Here is a 26,569-nt window from a genome sequence, read left to right on the forward strand (position 1 = left end):
CACCTGGGCTGGGCAGAGGCCCAGAGGCCCGTGCCGTGGCCCTGCTCTGGGCGCCCCACGTCCCTGAGCAAGCCCCTGACCCACAGCCCAGGCAACCACCGCACTGCCCGCGGGGCACCCCAGGGTTTCCACAGCTGTGGAACCGAGGGCTCCCTGGGGGCAGCTGTAGGGACACCAATCCCAGCGAGGGAGCAGGTGCCACAGAGAAAGGGCCGGTCTGCTCGCAGTCCTGGGGGAAGGACTTCTGATCTGGCCGGGAAGGGAGGCAGGCCCTGCAGGCCCTGGGCTGCCCCATCACGGGGCCCCAGCCCCAGCAAGCAGCCCCTTCGGAAGCGGATCTCTGGGGAACGCGACCCTGAGTGCCCCCTTTGCAAATCAGCAAGTGACATGGTCCTTGCTGAAGTCCTCCTGTAGGACCCCTCCCCACCTCCGCCTCCTCGTCCCACTGTCACAGCAACCCGCGCCGGGGCACCGGGGCCGTCGGGACAAAGCCAAGACCCCTGGCAGCATCTGCTCACCGAACAACTGCACAGACAGCGCGTTGCTTTATTCAGGGATTTGTACATTCCAGCCACTTCGGACATAAGGGGAGGGGTAGCCGAGGGGAAATGAACTATCAACCGTCTTCTCCTTTGGGGTTTGAGGAAAATGGACACCCCACTCACAAGTGGAGGGGGGACAGGAGACTCGGCTGGTTCAGTCTGCATTTACGTGTATGTCTCCGACGCAGCTCATCTCAGTACGGCTACCGCCCCCTGGCAGAACATGGACAAGGGCACACACACCCCAGGACGGAAGGAAGCTGAGGGGCGGGCAGGGCGGCTGGGTGTCAGTAGAAGCAGACAGTGTGCAGGAAGGCCCTGCCGCTCTTCTCCTCAAACTCCTGCAGCAGCTCGTCGATCTCGTTCTCCATGTCTTCAGTGTGCTGGATCTGGGGGACAGAAAAGCCACCCTGAGCGGGAGCGTCTGTCCCCAACCCCCGGCAGGCAGGTCCAGCTGCCTCTGCCTGTTCTGACGATGACCAGGGCTTCAGAGACTCCCCTGCTGCCCTGGCCGGGGTCCTGAGAACGAGGGTCCAGGGCAGCCCCGGTCCTCTGGTGCAGACCCCCCGCCAAGGGGGCTGGGCTCTGAGACCCAGAGGCACAGGGCAGCTGCACCAGGGCCTGCTTCGACCTCGCATGCACAGTGAACCACCGACCCTCCCCGCTTTGCGAATCAGCAAGCGACACAGTCCTTGCTGAAGTCCTCCTGCCAGGGAAGCCAGCCTGTCGTGCTCTGCAGTGCGGCCGTCCTGTGCACTACAGGCTGTGGCCTCCACCCACGAGCCGCCACTAGTGTCCCTCCCAGTTGTGAGACCCACCAGTATGTGCAGACATGGCCAGATGCCCCTGGTGCTGACTCACTGCCCTAAAAAGAGTAGGTGCTGCCAGGGGGCAGCTTTGGGGTGGCCCAGGGCTGGCTCCCAAGCACAACTGCCCTAGCATGCTGTGGCCAGGCTGCTCATTGACCCTCGTCTTGGCTGGTCTGTGAAGTGAAAAGTAGCCCCATGATTTTCTCTCCAGTGTAACCTGAGTGGAAGTCATGTGTGCAACTGTTGGGACGTTGTCTTCCCCTTCAGCCCTTTCTTTGGCATGATGGCTGGATCATGGGCACAACTGCTGGAGCTTCAGCAGCCACACTGGACCATGAGGCATACTGGGAACAGAAGCTCTGCTGGGCAGAGCAACAGAGCGGGCACCTGGGTCCCTCACGTAGCAAACCAGTCCAGGCCTGCCTGTCTCCACCCTTCTTAGTCGATCCGCTTGTTTTGTCTTTCCATCACTCATAGCCAACTGACCTAAACGCAGATCCCACAGGCAGAAGACAGAGTGAGACACGTGGGTTTCTCCTTGGGTGGATCTTCCTCACGTCTGAGAGGGGATGCTTTACTCTTGAGCACAGCAGCACAGGGGCTGCCAACGCCCCTGGGCTTGTCCACCTGAGGGAGGATGCCCACACAGGAACCCCAAGCCCTGAGGGTGAAGCCCTTTGACATCTCTGGGGACCTGGAGGCTCCACTAGATGTGTTTGGGGTTTTGCAAGGGAGCCTATGTCCGGAAAGGCCCTGGAAGACACACATGGCCATCTTCGTGGATGCCAGACACTGAGCAGGTCACTGCACTTCTACCGACTGAACAAAGCACAGAGGTGAATTCTTAAGCCAAAGCGACTGAGTCGTTCTCCGACTTAGGGGCACATCTCTGCATTTACTTGGGTTTTGACATTTGAAGACACCTTCGCCATCAATCCAACTGTTTCACGATGAAACCCTCATATGCAGGAGTCACTGCCCTCTGGTGGGACTGCTCCTTGGGGCCCAGGGCAGGGGGCAGGAGCCAAGACGCAGGACACTCACACACTGGCAGAGTTCACAGATGAGGAATGCCCCCAGGGTGGCCTCTTCATGGTTGTCTTGGATGTCCACGTTGATGACATGCACTGGCTGGCAGGTCTCCTGCTCTCTGGAATTCAGATCTGGCCAGGACAGAATGTCAGATGTCAGAACCTGAGAAGCAGGGCACAGAAGGGCCAGTGCCTGCCCTGCTCGACTGCCCCGTTCCTCTTCAGGGAACACAATTAAGGACTCAGCATCAAACCAGGCCCAGGGGGAGCCTCATAGCCCATGTGGCTGCGATCCAAGGAGACCTGATCATCAGCCTCAGCACCAGGCCCCAGCCACCCTGAGCACCAGCTGTTCCGGGGTAAGTGCTCAGCCCCACTTACAGGCCCAGGACCCCAGACCCAGCTCATCTCACACATACTCTTCACGGGCAAAAAAGACCGGGCCCCACACAAAGCTGTCTGCCTACACACAGGCGGTCTTGCTCTGATAAACAGCCAAGCCAAAGGCCACAGCGCCCAACCCTAGCTATCCAGTGGCCCTCAAACACTCCTGCCTGGCCACCAAGGAGGGCCCCACAGGTCGGGACCAGGGTCCTGCCCACATCCCCCCACCTGCTGGCAGATGCTCCAGGGATCCCTTGCCAGCCCTGCAGCAGGGAACACAAACTGAGTGCCTGGGCCGGCAGGTGGCACACACACGGGCAGCTCAGGCCTGGGGTCTCACCTTCTACCACCTGGTCGTACACTCTCTCTTCACAGGTGAGGATCAGGTCAAACAGGTCCTTGCAGTTCTGGAACCTTTCTGGCCGGGGCTTGATTCTCTTATTTCTGTCCAGCATATGTAAAATGCCATTCTGCGTGTAGCTAGGTGCCAGAGTTAAGGAACTTGGGACAGACTTCTGTTCCTACGCCTTGAAGCGTGCACACCCCAGCCCGCCCAGGCGCCTTTGGTGTCTGCATGGCAGAGCCACCCTGCGCTGCTCCCCCAGCGTCAAGGCAGTAGAGGCCCCAGGCAGCTGTTGGGGCCAGGCTACCCGAGCAGACGGGGGTGCTCGCCCCCAGCCCAGCAGACCTGCCTGGCCTAGAGTCCGGACACGGCAGTTCACCTGACAGCGGCCCCTGAGGACAGAGCCTAGTGCTGTGGCCTCTCCCACACCGGCATGTCCTTCACACCCTGCCTGCCTTTCCAGGCTCGTCCTGCGGCATCTCCGTGCCAGCTGTGTGCCGGCTCCTGTTGAACCTAAGCCCTTCAGCAAAGACAAAGCCACCTGAACAGCCGGCCAGTCCCCAATACAGCTCAGCTGCTGCAGGAGAAAACCTCAGAGGCAAGAAGTGGGCGTGTCTGGAGAAGCCCAGGACAGCACTGAGGGCCAGGCTGGAGCAGCTCAGGGAGCACACGCAGGTCCCCCAGTCACGAGCTGTGCTGGGCAGGACACTCCTACCCCCAAGTCAGAAGCACCTCTCCTGGGACCCTGCAGACAGGGTCATACCCCCAACCCTGTGGCCGCATCTGGCCTGGGGGCCCAGAGAGTGGCTCACCTCCCCAAGGGACAGTCCCAAAATGAGCCTGTGGTCTCTACGGGTCACCCGAGACCTGCGGCAAGCTCCTCACCAAGCTCCTGGACCAGCTGACTTAGGAATTCTGATACATTTTAATGTTTTTCCCAGATTCTAAGTCATGACAGAGCACCTAAGTTAACTCACATCGTTCACTTCCTACCTTCCTGGGTGGTGAAGAGCCGTCAGGTGGTCAGGGAAAGCGCTTCAGCGGGAAGACAGGCGGCTGTCGGCTCTGCCGCTCCCGACCCGCTCCCCTCTCTAGCTGGGGGCAGTGAAACTGCCCCTGCCCTGTCTGGGCCCCGAGCGGGCCAGACACCGCCCCGCAGCTCCATACAAAGCGCTGCTGCCACATCTAGGCCCCTCTTCCCAGAACCTAGTCCCTCTGACACCGGGCACCAAGGTCCGACGGGGGGAGGCCCAGGGAGCGCCCCCGTGCCAGCGTGCCTGAAGCTCCAGTGCAGGCTCCTGCACTCCGCGGCCTCCCGAGCCCTCCGGCCCAGACCAGCACGGCTCCCAGAGCCCTCGCAGGGCTCCCTCCTCCTTTACTTCCCTTAGTTGTTTACACGGACACGAACAAAGGAAATTAAGATTCATGCCTGTTTAGGGATCAGACCCTACCCCTTATTAGTTTAACAGGATAGAAGGAACAGTGGCCTTTTCAGACTATTTTCTGGCAAACACTAGATGCAAAGTCAGGCCACACCAGGAGCCTTTGAGATGAACCCACAGACCCTCCACTGAGCCAACTCACAGTGACCAGGAGTCCCACCTAAACCCCCACAGCAGCTGCAGGCTGGGGGCAGTGGGGACAAGAACGCTGGGGGAGGAGTGACACCATGTCTCAGCAGAACGAGGGCCGGGCCAGACAGGGAGTGTCAGATGCTGCCCACTTCAAGCATCTCGTCACAGATAACAGTCTTTTCCTTGCATGAATAAAGTGCATCAGCAGGGCCCACATGCGCCCTCGCCACTCCAACATGCACTCTGCACCCAGCAAGGGTACCAGCAAAGGAGGGGTGTGGACTGGGGGCTGCACATGGTGAGGGGTGCCAGGCCTGGGCAAGGGTATTTGTTACCACCCCGGAACCAACTGCCCCACCACATACAGGTCCTCCAGTGGCCACTGTGGTCTGGGGACAGTCGCCAGCCTGCTGCCCACGGTCGGTGAAGGCCGACCTGTCTGCAAAGGTAGAAAGCCACCTCCGGGCAGGAGAGCGGGCTGGGGCCTCCCTGTAGCTCGCATACCCAATGCACTCCCTCTGCCAGGCTGGGATGGGGTCAGGGCCCTGGGGACAGTGGCCCGGAGCACCTGTGCCCCGGCTCCCTGCTCAATGCAAAGGGCTCTGGCCTCACTGAGAGGGGAGAGTCCTAGTGAGTCTCAGGCTCCAGGCAAAGCCCGCGATGCTTCCAGAAGGCCACGGAGGTGGGACGCTGCCAGTCAGGCCCTTCCGTCCAGACCCCCGAGGAGAATCCCGCCCAGGGGCCCTGTGGCCCAATGCTGAGGGCTGCCAGACCCTCGTCAGCTAGCAGATGAGCAAAGAAGGCCCTGACTGGGTGGGGCACACACTGGCCATCTCACGCTGGCCCTTGGCCTGCACAGGGAGCGCGTCTCCACTGCTCCTGCGGGAGGAGTCACGGGTGCCTCCCTCGGCTGTGCAGCCAGTGGGGGCCACAGGCCCCTCACGGGTGGGCCCGGGAAGCCCCACGGTGCAGCAATGGGACTGTTCTGAAGCACTCAGGTCTTAACCATCTGACAGTCCAGGCCAGGCAGCGGAATGCACGGTGCTCTTTGAAAACTGCCACATCCACCTGACTACCCTGACGGACAGTGACTGCAATGGAGAATGGGGGGGGACTCCATAATGAGGGTGAATGTAATTACATTGTTTGTCTTGTGAAACCTTCATAAGAGTGTATATCAATACCTTAATTTTAAAATAAATAAATAAAAACTGCCACATGAACATCCGAGGGGCCTCCGGATGAAACACGGGCAAGCAGTCTCAGGAAGGGCTCCTCAGGGACCACCTGCAGGAGAGGAGGAAAGGCCGGCAGCTACAGGAGACCTGCCTTCTCTCTTCAAGGTCGAAGTGCAAAAGGCAAACCTGGAGAATGCAGAGCAAGCCCAGGAACCCCCCCAGGCCAGCCCCGAGCCAGAGCCCGCAGCACCTGTCACTCTGGGAGGCCACTCTTTTCCTGTGAGCCGAGACACACTAATCTGGTTTTCACTGAGGCAACTTTCAGACACCAGGTTTAACCTCAGCCCAGTTTTACCTGTGTATGGATCCTCAACGGAACGTTTTTATCTCTAAAGTGACATCCCAGAGACAGGGCTGACCTGAACCGCCTGCCGTGTGGAAGCCCGCAGGCACCCAGTGACGGCCCCTCTCAATGCCCGGCAGCACGTGGCACCCACTCCCTTGCCACCCTCCGGCCCCTGCAGACCGTCTGCGGGAGCAGGTCAGGCCAGCTGCATGCAAGGGATCGGGCTGGCAGGCACGGTCTCCCAGTGGATGAGGAGGGCTGCCCATACCCAAAGCCCAGGGGTGGGCCCCTGGGCCCGAGGCAGGGATGTGTCTGTGAAGGAAGGCAGAGGTTTGAGCAACAGAGCAAGGGGGAGGACGAACCAGTGAGAATCCGAAAAAGGGGCGGGATGCTCACCTTGGGGGGCATGCACGGACATGGCATGGCGCCCCATGGCCTCATCACCACCAGGTGCCCATCCTCTTAACGAGACCCCAAGGCCCTGCTACAGGCAGAGTGCCAGCTCAGGAAGGGCACAGCTCAAGCCCCATTTCCCCAAACGCTGCCAACTGGATACAAGCAAGACAAACCCAGGTGAGGGAATCCAGACAGGGTACACAGACCTAGCTGGTCTTCGGTGAAGCAGAGCTCAGGGGCAGGGTGGCGGGAGGGGCGCGGAGCCTGCGCCTCGGTGACACATTCTCTCCTAGCAACCGGGAAGTTGGAACCTCCCACCCAGTGCAGTGTCCGCCCACAGGGCCCAAGGGTGCCTGACTCAGGCGCTGGCTGAATTGGCCCAGGACATCCTGGTGGGTGTGAACATTTCTGACCCAAGTGCCACCACGCTTGAGGCAGGGTTTCCTGCTATGCGGCCAGGGTCCTCAAGGGTGCGCCAAGCCCAGAGAACCTGCTCATCCTCTTGAATCCTATAATCCAATTTTACTGCCAATTTTAAGCTCAGTTAAACTGAAGAAACATTAAGATACAAAGCAAGAGTTCTTAACAGGGACCCAAGATTCCCAAAGGCACACTCCTGCGGCCCCGGCTGGGCCCACCCCAAGGGCCAGAGAAGACGCAGGCCCATGGGATCAGGCAGGAGACCTGCAGCCTCTGAGCTCAGTCTCGCGCTGTCCAGCAGGAGACGGCGCTGCCCCAGGCTGCCCCGAGACTCTCCCCTGGAGGGCCCCTGCTGGGAAGCGCTGGACGACCTCCCGGCCCCAGAGCCCAGCAGGTGAGACCCCAGCTAGCAGCTGGCCTCTGCAGATATGTGGTCAAGTAACATATGATAAAGGAACCATGGACATACAATGGGGAATGACAGCCTCTTCAACAGCTGGTGTTGGCAAAACCGGACAGCTACATGTAAGAGAATGAAACTGGATCACTGTCTAACCCCATGCACGAAAGTAAACTCAAAGTGGATCAAAGACCTGAGTGTAAGTCAGGAAACCAGAAAACTCTTAGAAGAAAACATAGGTAAAATCTCTTGAATATAACATGAGCAACTTTTTCCTGAACGCATCCCCTTGGGTAAGGGCAACAAAGTAAAAAATGAACAAGTGGGACTACATCAAGCTAAAAGGCTTCTGTACAGCAAAGGACACCATCAACAGAACAAAAGGGCATCCTACAGTGTGGGAGAATATATCTGTAAATGACAGATCTGACAAGGGGTTAGCATCCAAAATATATAAAGAACTCACACGCCTCAACACCCAAAAGGAAAATAACCGATTAAAAAATGGGTGGAGGATATGAACAGAGACACTTGTCCTAAGAAGAAATTCAGATGGCCAACAGGCACATGAAAAGATGTCCCACATCGCTCCTTATCAAGGAAATGCAAATAAAAACCACAATGAGATATCACCTCACACCAGTTAGGATGGCCATCATCGAAAAGACAAACAACAACAAATGTTGGTGAGGGTGTGGAGAAAGGGGGACCCTCCTACACTGCTGGTGGGAATGTAAATTAGTTCAACCATTGTGGAAAGCAGTATGGAGGTTCCCAAAAACACGAAAAAACAGAAATACCATTTGACCCAGGAATTCCTCTCCTAGGAATTTACCCTAAGAATGCAGCAGCCCAGTTTGAAAGAGACAGATGCACCCCTATGTTTATCGCAGCACTATTTACAATAGCCAAGAAATGGAACAACCTAAGTGCCCATCAGTAGGTGAATGGATAAAGAAGAGGTGGTGCATATACACGATGGAATATTATTCAGCCATAAGAAATAAACAGATCCTACCATTTGCAACAACATGAATGGATCTAGAGGGTATTATGCTCAGTGAAATAAGTCAGGCAGAGAAAGACAAATACCAAATGATTTCTCTCATTTGTGGAGTATAACAACGAAGCAAAACTGAAGGAACAAAATAGCAGCAGACTTACAGATTCTAAGGGACTAGCAGTTACCAAAGGGGAGAGGGGTCGGGGAGGGAGGGCAAAGGGGATTGTGGGATATCATGATTGGTGCACATGGTGTGGGGGAGTCACGGGAAAGATGGTGTAACACAGAGAAGACAAGTAGTGACTCTGTGGCATCTTAAGTACACTGATGGACAGTGACTGCAATAGGGTGTTGGGGGGACTCGATAAGGGTGAATGTAGTAACCACACTGTTTTTCTTGTGAAACCTTTGTAAGAGTGTATATCAAAGATACCTTAATAAAAAAAAAAGTAACTTGAATACTCAAAAAAAAAAAAGAATCTATGCACAGCCCCTGCCCGGCATGCTGACCTGCAAGTGTGAGGAGGCCCCCTTCACCCTTCATGCAGCTGGAGACGCTCGGGCACCTGCCATCCCAACCACACCAAGGGGCCGGGCAGCTCAACAGGGAGGCGGGCCCCCCCATCTCTGGGACAGTTGACTCAGCACCTAGCTTGAATCTCAGGATCACAATGCAGAGGAAGCGCTTCTGCCTTCACTGCAGTAGCAGCCCAGGAAGACATGCACCTGGGCCATGCAGCCAGGGCAGGTCACCCTGCACCTTGTGCGGGGCAGTGCCTGGCCTCTGTGTTGTTGATAATCTGCAGTGACAAAATCATGTGTTCATAACGCCATCTCAGCACGTGGGACCAGGCCTCCCTGAGGACCAATCTGGGAGCCCCAGCTTCTCACCACTCGGCCCCACGGGGCAGCTACCCGCAGCGGGACGCTGGCCGGGGGAAGGGAGAGGCTGACAGCAGCTCCCGACACCACAGAGTTGCCACGGCCACTCTTGTGGGCCTGAAATTGGCTAGAAGCATGTTGGACGTAGCTGTAAATCCCATCTGAAACATCTGTGGGTGTGCCGGCAGACCATCATTTCATATCCAGTTTCCCAGAGCACCCGAGTCAGGAGCAGCTGCCCCAGGCCCCGCAGCCCCCACACCCCAGAAACACACCTGGCTGGCACAGACCAGCAGTGCCATCACCCACAATAGGGCACTGTTGGCCTTTCCAAGAGGCTGCCAGGCGTGGGCACAGGACCCCACAGACCCACAAGGGCACCACGCTCAGTGTCAAGGCCCATGGAGCATCTGGTTCAGAGGACCTGGGCGGGGACTGGCACATCGGTAACCAGTCAGCTCCTCCCCTTCCCCACAGGGCAGAAGGGCTGGCCACGCCCTCTGCACACCTGCTCCTTGTAGCAGGCCGCTTCCAGAAAGTGCCCACTGCCCCCAGGGGTGGGCAGGCCGCTCATACGGAGGCCCAGCCACAAGGACACCACGCAGCCAGCTTCCCACTCCCATCTGCACAAAGTGGCCGAGACCAGGGAGGTCGCGCTCCCCATTCCTCCAAAAGAAACACTCCCCCGAAATGGTGTTTAAAAGACTGAGAGCAGGCAGCCCATTTCAATCCTGCAGTCGCTGCCTCAGCCTTCGAAAACGAGCTGGGCAGTGCGGTCAGAAGTCAGGACCTCGCGCTGGCCCTTGGGCTTCAGTGGGGAAGCCGGGTTCTGGCTTCTCTAAGTGGGCTCGATGGCAAAATACACTGTCCTGTAATATCATACTTTAGTAGGTTTTTAAATAATAAAGACGGTGGACTACCACTTGCCCAAACACAGCAAACACTGCATATATTTCAAATTTGAAAGCTCAGAAAAAATACTTTAAATAAATTGGCTGGATAAGTAAAATGAAAATGCAGTGGGAAAAGTATCTTTTAGTCTTTGTGTTTTGTCTCAGGTAGACACACACCTACCTCCCAGCTCTTTATATCATAAAAGTTTTAACCTCAAAACAAAAAGAAAGCCCTAGATTGGAGTACTTTCATGAAAAAATTAACTTACTTTTTAAAAACATTTTGAAAAGAAATTCTTAAATTATGAGTTATCTGCACCACCAATCATATCTGCATAAATGGCTCAAAATGAGACTAACTCGCAAACACTCCAGGAGGTTAGGCCCAGGAAAGGCAGGGCTGCCGGGCCACACGCACCAAGCTTCAGCCTACCCGGACGTGGGTACAACACCCAGGGCCTCACGGCCAGGCAGGGGCCGTCTGAGCTCACCTCCCAGCGGTCACCGCAAACACTCTGAGGTCAAGGAAAAAACAAAAGACCCCTCTCACTCACTGAAACACCTGTTATTTAGTGATTTAAGGAGAAAATGAGTTGTTTTACCCTGAAATTTAAGACAATCCTAAAAGAAGGCAGGCCAAAGCACCCAGGGTGGCGAGACCATGCCCAGCTGCCCCCACCAGTGCTCCCCATGGGCCACTGCCGAGCAGTCAGCTCCGACATCCTGGTGACCAGTCTGTGCAGGAAGCAGACAGTGGGCCTGGGAGGGGGGAGGTGGTGCATATGCCCAAGCCGGGCACTGAGCCCCCACAGGTTCCCGTGGGACAGGCCTGTGCAGAGTGGCCAGGTGGCAAGGCAAAGGATGCACAGGGCAGCAGCTATCCAGCCACCAGAGGTACCACACATGCCCAGGGCCCCCAGGGCCCGGCATTTTACTTTAGGGGTAATGGGGAGGGCTGACAAGTCCCAAGGGGTGCTGGGATGGCAGCTGTGTCCTCACACACACATCAGGGGAAAGGCCAGGACAGATTCAGCAGCTACAGGTAATGCCACAATGCAAGCAGGTGCCACTTGTGTAGCATCCAAGGAGCCAGCCCTTGAGGACCACGGGTCCTTGTGACCGGCAGGGGAAGCCCCTCCTTCACTGACGTGAGCCATGCAGCTCAGACCTGCTCTGGGTGCAGGGAGGGGCTGGCCCCTGGAAAAGGGCTTTGCAGAGACACCCTTGTGAGTCCCTGTCTTAGAGGCAGTAAAATGGAGGCGACGGTACTAGGGGTCCCCATGTGGACAGCCGAGCCAAGGGCACTGCAAACGCACAGCTCAGGCAGGATACCCCAATGGCCCACTGCTCACAGTGGACGTGTCACTGCCCAGTCCACGTGGCCAAAGCAGTGACCCCACAGGGCTCCCTCTGCAGGCACTCTGCCCCAGAAAGTCTGGAGGGAAAACCTGACCTGTCCGTGGGCTGTGGGGGCCCCAGACCCATGCCCGTGGTTCAGCCCATGTCACCCTGCAGTCTCCCTCTCTCCAGCCATGCAGCAGGCCCTCCCCTGGCCGAGTGCCCATCCAGCCTCCCCCATAACCCCACAGCTCATCGCAGCTCACCTGGGTTGCCACCAGCCAGCCCTCCAGCACTAATGATGCACCAAGGCCAACTGGGAGTGTCCACTTGGGGGACAAGGGCAAAGGGAGTCACACTTGTAAATCACAGATAAGCACACCAAGTACGACTGAGAACGAGGCCACCTGCCTGCCCCTGACCAGGAGGGAAACGACGCCTGCACCCATGATGGGTACAGGGGACGCCCCTCAAAGGGCACCCAGCCCAACCCATGTTTCACAGCACAGCACCACAGCACAGACACAGGTGCTTCGCACGACCACGCCTGGGGCTGGCTGCAGAGGACACCCGCATGTGGCACACAGGGGCCTCGCATGACCACCTGTGCCCAGTGGTGGATGGCCTGACCTGTCCCCACCCTACAGGGAGGGGAGAGCTGACTGTGAGGCAGTGTGCTGGGCAGTGGGTGGGTTTGGGAGGTGCCCCTGGAGCTGTCAGGCGTCATCACAAGGACACAGCCCACCAGCCCTTAGCCAGAGCCCCTGACTCCCTGGGGGAAAGAAAGGCACAAGGTAGCTGGCTCTAAGCGTGGGAGCCTCAGTCCCCTCTGAGACCAGGTGCGCCAGAAGCTTTTGAGCTAGGACTTCTTTATATGGAGAAATCAATTCATTTTCAGTATCAAAGCACCAGGCTGCACAAACAAGAACCTGGAAGATTCGAAGTCAATGCTGAGGGCTGCTGGCACCCCTACCTGTGGCTGCCCTGGCGGGAGGCTCGGCAGCCGTCAGCTCTGGCCGGGGCCACAGGGGCCTCACGCTGCCCTTGTCTGACATCGGCGTCTCAGCCCGGGGCGTGTACTTCACACAGGGGCACAGTCAGCTGGCTCCATCACGCCAGACCCATGAGCAGGCCCAGCTACGGGCGTGGTCAGCCGTCGTCTGAGCAGATGAGGTGAACACCTTAGGTGCCCTCCTCCGCCTCATCCGGAACATCTTAGGCCATGTTTGCATTGCAAGCCTGAGTGCTTTTCTAAACCGCACAGTCTGCATATCAGCGAAATTGAATGAGAACTCTTCCGGGGATCAATGCCGGCCGGGGTCAGGTCCTGCAGAAGCAGGGAGTGCCCCCACGGCCTCGAACACGGTGGGCAGGCAGGCCCCAGGTCAGGCAGGCAACTGGGACCGTCAGTGAGGCCAGCGTACACTGGCAGCGGGACGCTTGGGAGCAGAACCCAGGCCCAGTGGACTCATGCAAGCTCTGAGTTGGACTTAAGAGTATTCCCAGGGCAGGGCCAGCGACAGGCAGCTGTGTCCACCCCACCAAGCACAGCCTGAGAAATAGACGTGCTTGCAGCACAGAGTCTAATGAGACCCAAAGAACCAGGCTCTGTAGTCAGAGTGGACGTGGCAGAGGCCTCGGGGCTGCTGCCCCCACCAGCCCTGCACGTCAGGAGGCTGTGGGACTCACAACCTTAGAAATCCTATTTTTACCTTTTAAACCAAGACAAGAAAAGTCACAGTGAAGAAGTGGCTACAAAGTAACCCAAAGCCTAAAAGTCAAGGCAACCTAGAGAAAGAGAGAACAGGGACGAGGAGCTAAAAATAATCTGAGCCCCAAAGACGATGAACTTCATGGCACCCACAAGAGCCAGAAAAGCCAGATGCAGGCTTAGGTGCTCACTTCCCGAACATGCGCACAAAGTTGGCACCCAGGAGTCACTGCAAATGAACTTCATCGGTGTTCAGGGAGCAACTGCCGGCACCAAACCTCACACTAACCATAGTGAGAGCTACACGTTCATCTCTAAGACACGTGGTTCTGCAATTCACAAGCAATCACCTGCTGAAAGACTTCACGTGGGCATCTGACTTAAAGATGGCCCTTGGTGGCCTCTCGAAGCCCCAGCCAACCTCTTCTGCTGCAGTGCCTACCCTGCCTGACGCGCCCCTGGGCCTGGCAATAACATTCATCAGGTGGCAGATCGGCCATTCCTACACTGAAAAACATAGCTCCTTTTTCCCCAAAGGAGGGCCAAGTGGGCTGAGGGTGCAGCTGCAGGTGCCCCTCAACTGAGACGGAAGGAGCACCCTGGGAAGACGTACGGACATCTGCTCTGACAGAACACGAAGAAAATCTGGAAGCCTCCACCACTTCACCAGTGAGCAACGCTCAAACCCACGTGCAAAACACCGTTTAAAGCTGCTCTGTGCTCAAAATGACTCCAAAGCAAAGGGAAGGGAAAATTAAGATCAAGGGGGAAAAGCATACACTTAAAAACAGTTGCATGCACGCCATCACACGGGCAAGCCCTGAAAACATGCAGAGCGGGAGAAGCCAGACAGGGAATATCCATGTTACAGGACCCCATGCACGTGGCACGTCAGAGAGGCAGATCCAGACAGAAGGCGGAGCAGCAGCTGCTGTGTCAGGGCAGCCAGCATCCTAGGGGTGGGGAAGCCGCTGTGAAATCCAGGTGCCCAGGGTGCACTGCTGGGAGCACAAGATGGCATCGCGAGACCTTGTCGAGAACAGGGGCAGCTCCCAACAGAAGCTGGAAGACATTCTTACTTGTCTGTGGGGGTCAGGTGACCTTGGGTTTCCGGCACTACTGGTAGGTTACTTCCAAATGTAGCCAGTCCAGTCCAGAGTTACTAACTAGCTCAGTTTTAATTTAACAAGGTTTGCACTGCCTCCTATGGCCTCCCCGGCCCCACTGCCCTCCTGACTTCCCAGGCCAGGTTCCACAGGGACCTCAGGCCAGCACGTGGCCATACAAATGTCACCGAGCCAGCGGTGGGAGTCTCGATCCTTCCAGGCCCGCACCTCCTCTCAGACAGAAAACCAACACCAAACCATCTACATATAACCAAATGTCTAAGGAATAAAGGGCTTCAACACTACAGGCCTCCAATGCCACCAGGCCCCACGCAGCTTCCTGCTTGTCCTATGTCTGTCCTCAGCAGTCCCAGGAGGTGCGCACCTGGGGAATGCAGGACCCAATCCTCACCACCAGGCTACTCAGCCTCAACCCCCAGGTCTGCCTAACTAAGCACTTCCCACTGGGGCCAGATGGGAGCCCCCATTACTCATCAAGCACCCCAACCCATGTAATCAGGGCACCTCCCACGCTGGGCACACAGCTGATGCTAGGCCACTGTCATCACTCACTATACCCACATGCACAGAAGACCCATGCCCCTGGCCCCGTGCTGTCCTGCCAGTGTCCAAAGCGACCCCCAGGATGCTCTCCCTTACGGACCAAGGGCTGTGCCCAGGCAGAGCCAAGCGCCAGGTGCGTGCTGCTCTGCCCCCCTGCCGCCTCCACGCAAGTGAAGACAGGGAGCCAACAGAGATCGCTCACAGAGCTCGCAGGCGTGTCTCCTCCTCAGGGTTCTCAGGGCGCAAATGCTGCTGCTACAGGGGGCGCAACGCCCCCACCAGCCCTCACAGCTTCCTGCGTGTAGCCCGAGCAGGGGGTGCACACATGCAGCTACCCTCCACACTGCAGGCTTCCTGGGGAGACACGCTGTACAGTCATCTGCAAAGGAGTCTCAGTTCTGAGAAGCTGGTCCCTGCTCCTCGGTTCACAACTACCAGGGACACACTCAGTAAGGCCCTTGTGGATGCGGTCTCGTGAAATGTGGGGAGTGTCGCCCATTCCTAGAGACAGGAAGGTCACAGTCAGCTCCAAAGTGAGGGCCCAATTTTCAACGACTGAGGGGGTTTGAACACGTGCATTACCATCTGCCATCACCAATTCTCTTCTGGAATATGAGTTTAAAAATGAACAGTGCTAACTGAAGAATAATCTTAAAAACCAGATGGGGTTTCGAGACAGGCTTGACAACACAGAGTGTGTAACCCAAGTAACAAAGCCCAGAGCTGAGACCACAACCTTTTCCAGGGAAAGGGCCGTGCTATTAGAGATCCCCTGCAAGGCCCCGGGTGGCTCTCATGACAGAGAAGTTCAGGGGAGCCGCCTTTCTGAGATGCTGCATCTTGGCAAGCCAGAGCCTGGCCTTCCTTCTTGGCCAAGGACATGAGCAGAGGACGTCACTGCAGCACAGGGACCAGGACACAGCTGAGGGGGGGGCACACTGGAGATGCTCAGGGAGTTTTCCCAATGCAGGTTGTGGGGGTTATGGGAAGTGGACAGGTGGCTGGTGTACTCGGCGATCTCTGAGAAGAGCCTTGGGCCTGCTGCCCAGAGGGCTGGCTCTGGTGGGCCGCGAGTCCTGGACTCCCAGGATCCCTGTGCCACAGTGACCAACCACCCGTGATGACCTAGACCCTCCCACACGCCTGGCTGTGGCACATCCCCCCCCGCCCAGCCCCCAGCTTCCTAACAGTAGTGGGGGTGGTGTATGAGGGCAGAAAACACGACGCAGGGTGTAGTTTCAAGTTTTGCTAGAATGACCTTTGGGGCTTGGGGCCACTCCTGGCTACCTAATTAATCTACAGTGATGTTTGTAGTTTATTAAAAATAGAAGTGCCAAGGTGAAGATCGCCTTCCATTTGGGGTCTCTTCCTTTGGCTGGGACTACGCTCAGGCTCCACCCTGAGATCCACACACTACTCACGGTAGGAAAGCAGCCCAGGACCTTAAGTGGCGCAAGTGATCACGAAGCGCCCTGATCAAAACCGTCTTATCATCACACAACTTGGTATCAGTCATAAACATCTACTGAAAAACCACCTTTCTTCCACATGAGTCCTAAGAGCAGACCAGGCTCTGCTGTCTCTCAAGTCATCTGCTTCTGACTCGCCTGCTCTGGGAGCACACTCAGCCTTCTAACTGAACAGACCCTCTAGAACACCACCAGTGTGTGAAGCAGCCCGCCTGCATGAGTCTCAGGGCACACGCACACACACGCACATGCACATACCTACCTTCAAAGGAAAGGGGTGGGCAGCCCTGAGTGTGAAAAGCAATATGATCCTGTGGTTCCCACTCCCTCATCTAAGTTGCTGTTTAGTACCACGTCCAAACCTTTCCCTGACTTTGTCTGTATGGTCCTCACGCCTACGTCTGCAGGCCCCATGTCCACTGTACGTATCGCATGCACTGAGACTCAGCGTTATCCGCCTGCCTCACGTGAGGCCCCTAAGCTGGAGGCTGGAGGGACGCACACACTCCAGGCCCCAGGCACACCTGCCAGGACAACCACAGTGGGTCTGCAAACGCCACCTGCGGGGATACAGTTCTTTGTCTTTCCTAAGGAGATCGTTGTACATCTGATCGTAGGTGGTTTTGAAATCGTAAACATTTGGCTTGTCAGGAGCTGGCCCTGGAAGCTTCACATGGGTTCCCGTTCCAAAAGACCGGACACTGAATCCTCGTTTGCTGAAAGACACAAAGGAAGAGAATCACAACTGGATTAAGTAAGGCACAAAATTCCAAAAATAAGGGCTATGAAACGGGAAACGAACAAATGGAGAATCTTTGATGATAGGTATGAGAAGATGTTTTTAAATTAACTTCAAATATTTTATTTACAAATCTTTAAAAATCCTGCAGCACATTACATGAAAGCTGGATGAAAACAATCAAAACCTAAGACCCTTTAATCTGCAGTTATGAGGCCGAGGCCGAGCCCAAGCACTGCAGCAGCGAGCAGCGGGGACAGGCTGACACGTGCCATTCGGGAAGATTCCACCTAGAACATTTCTGTCAGCTGACCGCTGTCCAGCCTGTGTAGGGTTCAGGTTCACAAGATCACTCCTGTCCCATTCCTGTGGGCCTCGAGGGCCAAGGACAGACACCCCACAGCTGTGAGTCAGAGACAGTCAAGAGAACTAAGCAAACATGTGTCCTAATAAACCGGAGGAGGCCAAGGAACAGTGTCCACGTAACCAGGAATGTGTGTGAAATGCGGCCACAGGGGTGACAATTTACACGCTAAGAAAATGTCATCTCAAAATGAACTCTCCTGTTGTCAGGTCCCAAAGCTCTGTCATCACTGAGGACCACGCTATGGCCAGTTGCTGACACGTTAAGTGAGAAAGTCTCATAACTTGTGCCCTTTCAGACCCATGGTCAAGAGAAGTAAAAATTTTAAGTATTTAAAAGTGTCTGAGTAAAATGGGCTTCTCACCACAGCTTTACGTTTAGAAACCACAACATCTCTGCCTTTGGACTCGGGAAGAACATGGTCCCACGGGCATCCCCCTCCTCCTCAGAGGCCCACTCGCTCTGAACTGCTGCTGGTGACCGGCTCAAACTTTCCTGTATTTTTTATTGCAGCTCAGGGGATGTCCAGCCATATCTGGAAACACTTCTGGGTGTCACAACTGGGCAATGCCACTGGCATCCAGGGGCCAGAGTGGCTGCTGGGCACCGTATGACGCACAGGGTGGCCCCACGCTGAACCACCCAGCCCACCTGCCACCAGCGCCGAGGACACCCGTAAGAGCCCCTGCCAAGTGCATGACCCCCCAAGGGGCAAAAGGCATGAGCACCACAGTCCCAAGGAAGGGATGGGGGTTCTCACAGAGATGAGAATCTCAGGAACAAGTTCAAAAGGTCTGCCCACGGGTCAGCCTTCTCCACTGCAGTGTCAACACCGCACAGGAGGGCGCGGTCCCTGTGGCTCAGTGCTGTGTCCCCGGCACACGGGAGGCACATAATAAGCACCTGTCGAGTGGTGAATGCATACCAGTCTTATGACAAGGGTTTCTCACTCGGATGGCACTGCTTCACGTGACTGCTAAGCCTCAGGAGGAGAGCTTGGCACCTGGCAGGTGAAAACCCTGTCACCTCCAAGCCACACACTGCCCTCCAGAACTCCATCCCACGGGACATGCACGGGCACCTGCCTTTGGCCCTGAAGCCCGTTACCCTGACTGACCACAGAAGATGAGGATCAGCCTGAATGCCACCAGCATAGGGCACTTCCTGCCGCCGGAAAAGGGTGTGGGTCGCCCGGTACGCTGGAATGTCCTGGAACCATCATGAAGAACGCGAGGAGCGGAAACACACCCAGACCACCACAGCGCAGGGGCCCGGGAGGGGCCATGCCCCGGGGCAGACTGTGCCACCTACCTGGCACCTGCACAAAGTGTCGAGTGAGCATGCATTAAAAAAGTAAGCCCCTGAAGTCCTGAGCTATGCAACCAGACCCCCAGGATGTCACCCAAGAAGGACGCGGTGTGACAGCGGAGACCAACAACAGGTAAACTAAGGCCTGTGCCACCCGAACCATAGAATAAACCTAAAGAGAACCAACATCTCCCAAGCTCACCCCAATCCCAGATGCCAATCAAAGTGGGCAAGGAAGTGAGGACTCAGCCATGGCTGCAGGCACAGTGCCTGGGCATGCCGCACACCTCGGCTCACCTGCCCTCTGAGGAAGGAACCTGATTCGAACCTATTTTCTCACCAAGTCAGATGAAGTGCAGTGAAAAAGCCCCTCCTGTCTAAGTAAGCGCCAGCACGCCTGTGATGTCGGCCATCGCACAACAGCCCAGGGAGACGAGCTCCTGTCCAGACACCGATGGGCATCACTGCCCGCCCCACTGTGGGGGCGGCCAGGGCAGCCATGTTCACGCAGGCCAACAGCAAGCAGAGACTAGGTCACAGCCACAAGGGCTCCAGGACACAAGATGGCCTCACAGATGTCACTACTCACAAGAAACACCCTGAAACAAGCAACTGATCCTTAGAGTTCCAAATTGCTTCCCCCAGCAAATGCCCCACAGGAATGGCACCCCACCTCACCCCAGTAGCTTAAACGCTGCTAAAATATGAATGAAACCTTTCATCAAGGGGAAAGGAACTCACTCCTGAAGCCTGCCCTGGGCCCACAGTGCACCTCTTGGCGGTCCCTTGGAATTCCTGTGCGACCCGAGGGGACACAGGTGCCCAGAGGTGCCACGCCAAGCGTCCTGGATGCTAGTGGGCGGGCACCACCGTCACGCCACCCACATTCAGCAGTGGGTTCACCTGAGGGCGTGGGGCTGCTCACACATCCAAAGCCTGACGGCCCAGCACCCGAACGACAAGGCGCTGCCTCTGGCCAGCAGGGGCGGCAAGGTGGTGTGCTGTGAAAAAGCACGAGCCCACGGAAACAAGATCCCCAGCGACGTGACTTGGAGCTGAGGCTAGCAGTGCCCGAGCAAAAGGGAAGGAGGCCCCGGCAGAGGTCCCGGCTCAGAACTGAACTTCAGGAGTTTTCCTGTGCAGTTTTATGTAACTGTAGCCAAACTGCTTATGTGGCAGGCCCGGGTGTGGTGACAGTGCTGGAGGACAGAACAGGACGGCCGTGGAGAGCACAAGCCCACGGGCCCCGAGGGAGCAGGAGGTGACACGGAGGGCGGCAGTGACATGAGGTGTGCTGACATGTACCTAGAGCCACTGTGTGGGTCTGCTGACGGCCTGCGCGCTCTTCCCACAGGCCCTTGGAGGCGGCCCTGATGCTTTAAAGCAAGTCATCTGAAAGCAAATAATAAATGAACTGGGTGTGGGAGGGAGGGAGTACCTTTTAGGGTCAGAGTTTGCCTTTCGTATGTGACCCGTCAGCCTCTGGGTTCCGAGAGGGGTTCCAAAAACCCTCTGGTCAACAACAAAAAAGCAAAGGCTTCTCATGTGCAATGATTCATTTAGACACAGTTCATTAACCACTTTCAAAAAATAAGTTTTTAAAAAACTTAATTCTGGTCATTCCATTGGGGCCTTAGCCATAATTAAAGAATGTATTAAAAGGAGCCCAAGTTTTAAAATTAAAATTTATTAAAATGAGGCACACACAACTGCTCTTGAATATGCCTTAGTTTAGCCAACATTAGCGAAGGGAATCATCAAATCCCTGGTGTCTGTTTCAGAAATGACCACCATACCGTTACTGGTGGCAGGCTTGCCGCCCATCTGATTGTATAGGATTTATGGGGCTGTGTGCTGGGGCACAGCAGAGACCAGACAGACCCACATACCACTCTCCTCAGGTACTTCGGAGGGGGGACAAAACAAGCAAGACTGCGCAGGGCAGCAAGCAGCACAATTGGTGTGGGGGGGGGGGGAGCGCCACAGAGACCTCAACAGGACCCCGGAGGTTTCAGGCTGGGACAGGGCAGGCATACCCCCAAAAGCTGCCCACAGGGTTCCAGGGGCCACCAGATGGAGAGCTCCTGGTGCAGGGCCTCACACCCTGCATCCCAGTGGGTGGCCAAGTCTGAACAGCTTGGTGATACCACCTGGTAAGGCCCAGCCCCATCGCTCAAGGTGGGGTCTGAGGCCTGCAGTAGGTGTCCAATTGGAACATTCCCCTTTCTACTCTGTCCATAATCCTAAAAGTAAATCACCCCACAGATGGTCCAACCCTCCAACCAGCTGGCTGATCCTTGGCCAGCCTTCCAGGTGGAGGACTGCAGGGTCCCTGAGAGGCTGGGAGGGGCTCCTACTGGAGGAATCCCTCACCAGAAATGTCCAGGGACCTGCCGCCCTCTCCTCAGTCCTCCTCAGCTTTCTGAAATGTTCATCTAGGATACTTAAAAATAAAATGGAACAGTCTGTTCTTCCTCCAAAAAATATTCCCAAGTGATAAAAAAGGCTAATTAGCAGCAGAAGCCCTGCTTCTTTTAAGCTGATGCAGCTGACACGCACCCCATCTTGTGCTGTGTCAACAGTGCAGTGTGACAATTTGTTTCTTACATAAAGGAACCAAACGCTATGAAAACATTCCTGGCGACCAAAAGGCCCTCTTGAGGGCCGACTACTTCACATGTCAAACCAACCTTCCAGACTAGCATTTGTCAAGTCTCTTCACAAGTACCAGAAAACTACCACAAAAAACCTATCAAAAGATCTTAAATTCTGGGAAACAGAATTGTTTCAATTGTTTTCCCAAAGGCTAAAGATAAAATAATAATGTTAAAATAAACATCAAAAAAGATTGTAAGAGATTTCTAATTAACAGCATGGGCTATATTTTTCCTATTTTCTGTTGTGTGGTTACTCACCTAATTTAAAGCATTACTTTGGCTGAGACTCTTCTTGTTTTTCGACTACCTACACTATTTATATATTGAAGAAACAAGAGTTTTATGGTGGCTAAGACTAGTCTGACTAGACCCACGGCTGACTTTTTGAAAACACTGCCCAGAAGTTGGACAGAATGCACTTACAACCCTAAATCAGATTTACCACAGGGAACTAATCAGCTGGATTTAAGGTACTCTTCTGAAATGGTAACATTCCAATAAAGTTTGTCATCATCAGCAAAATGTGGGCCTAAACATGCCCCAATAAATATCTGCTAGGGCTATTTTATTCTTGCCTTCCTGAAAGGCCAGGACTTTGGATGTACAAGACCATGCACTGCACCTGTGACAAGTGTGCCAGTATTATGGGCACGCCAGCACCCGAGATGACCATCCACCAGGCCCGCTCCTCCTCAGCCCTGGCTTCTCACTACTCGTTCCTGGCCTCCCCGCGTGGCACCCTCCGAGCAGCAGCAGCGCAGAGCAGGCCCTTAACAACTGGAACCGCAGATGGCCCAGTCACATACTTCCTTCGGGGTTCAACACTAAGTGATCTTAAGGAAGAATGTCTTACTACCCACGTGAACCTGCTGGCCCGTCCCCTCTCTCAGGGCTGTACCTGTTCTCAGCTACAAAGGAGGCTGGAGAAGATGGTCCTCAATGAAGGAAGAAGGGTTCAGCTTCCTTGGAGCGGACACCATGAAGTCTCCCAGTTTTGTCTTAATGTTCACAGAAATCTGTTTCATCCATCCTCCTGGTCTCAGTTCTGCCAAGTCCTTTCACCCACCACAGTTCCCCAGTTTCCTCTCTTCAAGTGCACCCCAAATCAAACATCAATGATGCAGCCAAAGGGGCTGCAGGGCACAGCTGACAATCCCTCCTTTGTAAAAGACACAGGCTTCTGGGTGCGTTTGAGCCGGGAGGGGTTTGGCACAGGACTGGCTGCTGTGTCAAGCCACCTAGGTTCAAATCCTCTTCCAGCACAGATCAGATGTGACCGCACAACCTCAGGCAGCCCTGAGATGTGTTCCATCTGGGGGAGGAGATCTGTGTACCTCCATCCCTGGGTGGCTTGGGGTCCACATGCTCTAGTATTGACATTGAGGTTTGAGTGCCCCACACAGGACATCAGAGACTCTGACGCACTCCCCACACTAGCTCCTTCTCCAGCACGTGGAGCTTCAGTTCTGTCACCCATCAATCAAGGCCAGAGCCCCTTCCCATCACTTATGAGCCAAGACTTCCTGCTTTTTCTGTGCTCTTCTATACCATTTTTCTATGCTTTTCACATCACCTTTAAGGCCTAAGTCTGTAAGTCTGACTTTCATAAACTCTCCTGGTATTGTCTGGTCACCTGTATAAGTGTGGACATCCTAAGACTTGGGAGGATGGACTCAGAGGGCGTGGCACAGAGGGGCTCAGGCGACTGTAACTTAGTTCAGCAATATACAGAAGTCCTTTAAGACTTGTTTTGAATCCTATGATTAAAAATATAACTTCCAAAAATCAACATGCCACTTACCATCTAGAAGACAGTTTAGAACAAAAAAACTTAGTTAACTGGCTCCAAACAGAAATCTGCATCAGTGAATGCAAAGAGCAGGAACCTCTGTGGAAACACCCCGCAGTCTTCAAACACGCCCCAAACCTTAATGGCTCCTGGGAAACAATTCAGTCTCCAAAGATCCAAAACGATCCAGGGAACACCATGACTAGCTCCAGAAAATGCCAACATTTACTACTACTTGCATTTGACTTGTCAGAAAAATACAATCTAGGCTGAATTTTCAGTAAGGCAAAAATAAAAGGGTCTCAGTGATAAACTACATACTGTGCATATGTGATTAACTGCATTCCTTGTGTTTCATTTCAGGAGTTTTCCTCTGCAGTTTTATGTAGTTGTAGCCAAACCAAATATACAATCTTCCCACTTATTCTGCCTCTCATACTGTTTCTCTATGCTTTTCGCATCACCTTTAAGGCCTAAGTCTGTAATAAGTCTGACTTTCATAAACTCTCCTGGTTGTAAGAGAAAACCATTACATGAATTTCTTATAGATGCTTTTAAACCCTGTATATAATCCAAATAAAGGCAGAAATAGTTTTCAAAAGTAAAAATGACATTAAAAGTTGTTCAACCTCGATCGCAATTAAAAAAAAAAAACATTCATTCAACATTTATTTTTAAGTACCTAACCCTAAGTATATGCCACTTACTGATCTGATTATTGGGGCTCAAATGGTAAGCTTTGATCTTCACAAGATCTGTTTAAAAAGAGGCCTGGGGAAAAGAAGTCAAGATTGCAATTTTAAAACTAAAACACTGAAATCATTTTCTTGCCCTAGCAGCATGAAAAGATGAAAAGAATGCCCAGATTGTGAGGAAATGGAAATTCTACAAACTGGCCTGGAAAGCAGTATGCCAAAACATGAAATGTAAAAACGAGCCTACTTTCTGACTCAGCAATTCTACCTCTAGGAATTTATGCCAAGGAAATGACCAGAAAAGCATGTAAAGATACAAGAATGCTGGCTGGCACTGTAAGGCTGAAAAACAGAAAACAGCCCACATGTGTCCTGGGGGGACTGGTTACCAAATCAACTGCTACGAAGGGCTGCCTGGGTCACGGTGGGGTCATAACCTCCTCCATTACTCAACAGGAGCAGATGCTTTCAAATTCAGTGTCAAAGTGTAAACAGAAATGAATATGGAAATCAACACTGAGCCGTGTGCACACGTGAAGAGATCACAGAACAGCGCTCTGATCTTCTGTGTGTACACGAACACGGATGCGTAAGAAAGTGGCCCTTCAAGTGACTGTCATCTTTTATGTAGTTTTAGTGATAATTTTTCTATAAAGTAAACATGCCCTGAAGCAGACGTCTTAGAAAGCCTAGAGTCGCCCTCACATCAGTTAACAGATCGCCCCAAACAGGCCTCCTTTTGCCCTCATTCTGCATCTTTGGAATCAATTTGAAAGACAATAAAACAGGTCAAAGCACACTTAAGAATTACGACTTGGTGATCACTGAGGGGCTCTTCAGCGCTCCCCCCCCCACCCCTTTCCACGGGAAACCCAATGCTATGCCAGCTACAGCCACTTTTAACTCATGAAGTACTTGCCATCTTTCAGTGTTTGTCCTAGGGAAGTATCAGACAGGCCTGATTTCGTTAACAAAGTTGCTACAAGTCATTTAAAAACATTTCCTTTTGTTAGATTTCACCCCAACTGTGTTAGGCAGATATGGCATAAGAGCTTAAGCCAAATCTCCCCAACAGAACCACTTGTACTCTAACTGAAGATGCTGCATTTTATTTTCCTTGAGTTTTTCAGGACTGTGGACCTTGCATTCTTTTGCTTAAATATACCAAACTTTAATGACTCTGAACATATACATTCAGTCTGGGGATCAGACCCAGTGCAATACAATTTTAACACATTCTCTATTTTCGAAACAACTTTATAGCTTAAAAAGTTCCCTTGTTCCCTTCGAAACAACTTTTGTAGCTTAAAAACAAGCTTCCCATGGGTATGTTAGGTTCAAAACATACATTACAAAAAATGGCATTAACCAAATATTGTGGACAGTGGGGTAGATGTTGTGAAGAATTAAACTCATAGCATATTGCGGACACTTGACACTTCCAGCTTCATTAAAAAATAAGAGGTTCAGGGAATTCTAATAATCCCAAATTACTAAGGAGAGACAAAGCTGGACTGTGATAAGAAAAGAAGGAGCCACTGTTGTCCTTTTATGTTCGCATATGGATGCTTTGGGAGAAAAGGCAGTTTCAACTTTGTTTACTACCAAAGTTCACGTATACACTAAGGCCAGTTTCGTTTTGTTAAGTGACTTTGAACGAAAAAACTACATTGAACGGGAATAAACTTTAATACGTACGATACCAGAGTCACAAATTAGTACTGACACTAAGTGCCAAGCCGAACTCACGTGGAGTCCGAAAATTACCGACTGCAGGCTTTCAGGGGAAGGGGAGATTTTTCTTATGAGACTTGAAACTACAGATAGGGGCAAATACAGATTCATGAGGTTAACAAGACAGGCCGCTTCCGTTTTTTAAAGACTTGTTCTATCTTGAGATTTGTTGTGCAAGTCTTCCAGCAGACGATAACGACGACACACCCTGGAGTGACAAGCAGTCGTTGTCCACTATACTCTCGTGGACCCTCACGGAGATCTTACCGCCCCACTTGTGAGCGCTTTGCAGGAGCCCCGATACTGTCAGATGCACAGACACGCGTTTGTAGTGGATGCAAACAGCATCAGCCTTTCGGGTTTAATGGGAGCTTTGAGATTTCCGCGACCCGGGAACCCTTCGGCTCAGAACCTAAACTTTCCCGCGACGCTTAGCCCACTGAGCGTCGTCCACTCGCGCTGGGCTCGGCCCCGGAGCCAATGAGCCCCGCCGTCCAGCAACGGTCGGGCGCGGGGCCGGGGGGACAGCCAGTCGGCCGGCGTCCGACGGGGCGCGCCGGGCCCGGAGGAAGGCCCCAACTACCTGAGGATGTTGTGCGCCTCCATGCTCCGGTTCTGGTTGCTCGAGCACACCACCGCCACCCGCAGCGGCGACGACGGCATGGCGGCGCCGCACCGTCCGCGACGCTCCCACTCCGGGACCCCCACCCGGCCGCGGCGCGGGCAAGATGGCGACCGCAACGCCCGGAAGTCATGACGCGGAAGCGGGGGCGTCGCCAACGTAGCGCGTCGGAACGCGCGGCCGGGCGCGCGCTCGGCGTCCCGCAGGTCCGCCACGCCCGCCTAGAGCGCCCGGCCGCAGGCGTAGGGGGGCCCCGGGCCGGCAGGCGAGTC

At 54.3% G+C, this 26,569-nt stretch overlaps 1 protein-coding gene across 1 annotated transcript; it reads right to left on the minus strand.

Moving 5' to 3' along the window:
• Window positions 1-514: 514 nt before the first annotated feature.
• SSU72 (SSU72 homolog, RNA polymerase II CTD phosphatase) lies at window positions 515-26,555 on the minus strand. Its single transcript, XM_036999893.2, has 5 exons — window positions 26,259-26,555; window positions 16,962-17,105; window positions 3,107-3,246; window positions 2,396-2,514; window positions 515-931 (listed from the first exon to the last, which is right to left on the minus strand). Exons 1-5 carry the CDS (start codon window positions 26,336-26,338, stop codon window positions 830-832), a joined length of 585 nt encoding a protein of 194 aa, XP_036855788.1. The 5' UTR covers window positions 26,339-26,555; the 3' UTR covers window positions 515-829.
• Window positions 26,556-26,569: the final 14 nt, after the last annotated feature.

The sequence above is a fragment of the Manis javanica genome, chromosome 4 (genome assembly GCF_040802235.1).
Source record: "Manis javanica isolate MJ-LG chromosome 4, MJ_LKY, whole genome shotgun sequence".
NCBI lineage: Eukaryota > Metazoa > Chordata > Mammalia > Pholidota > Manidae > Manis > Manis javanica.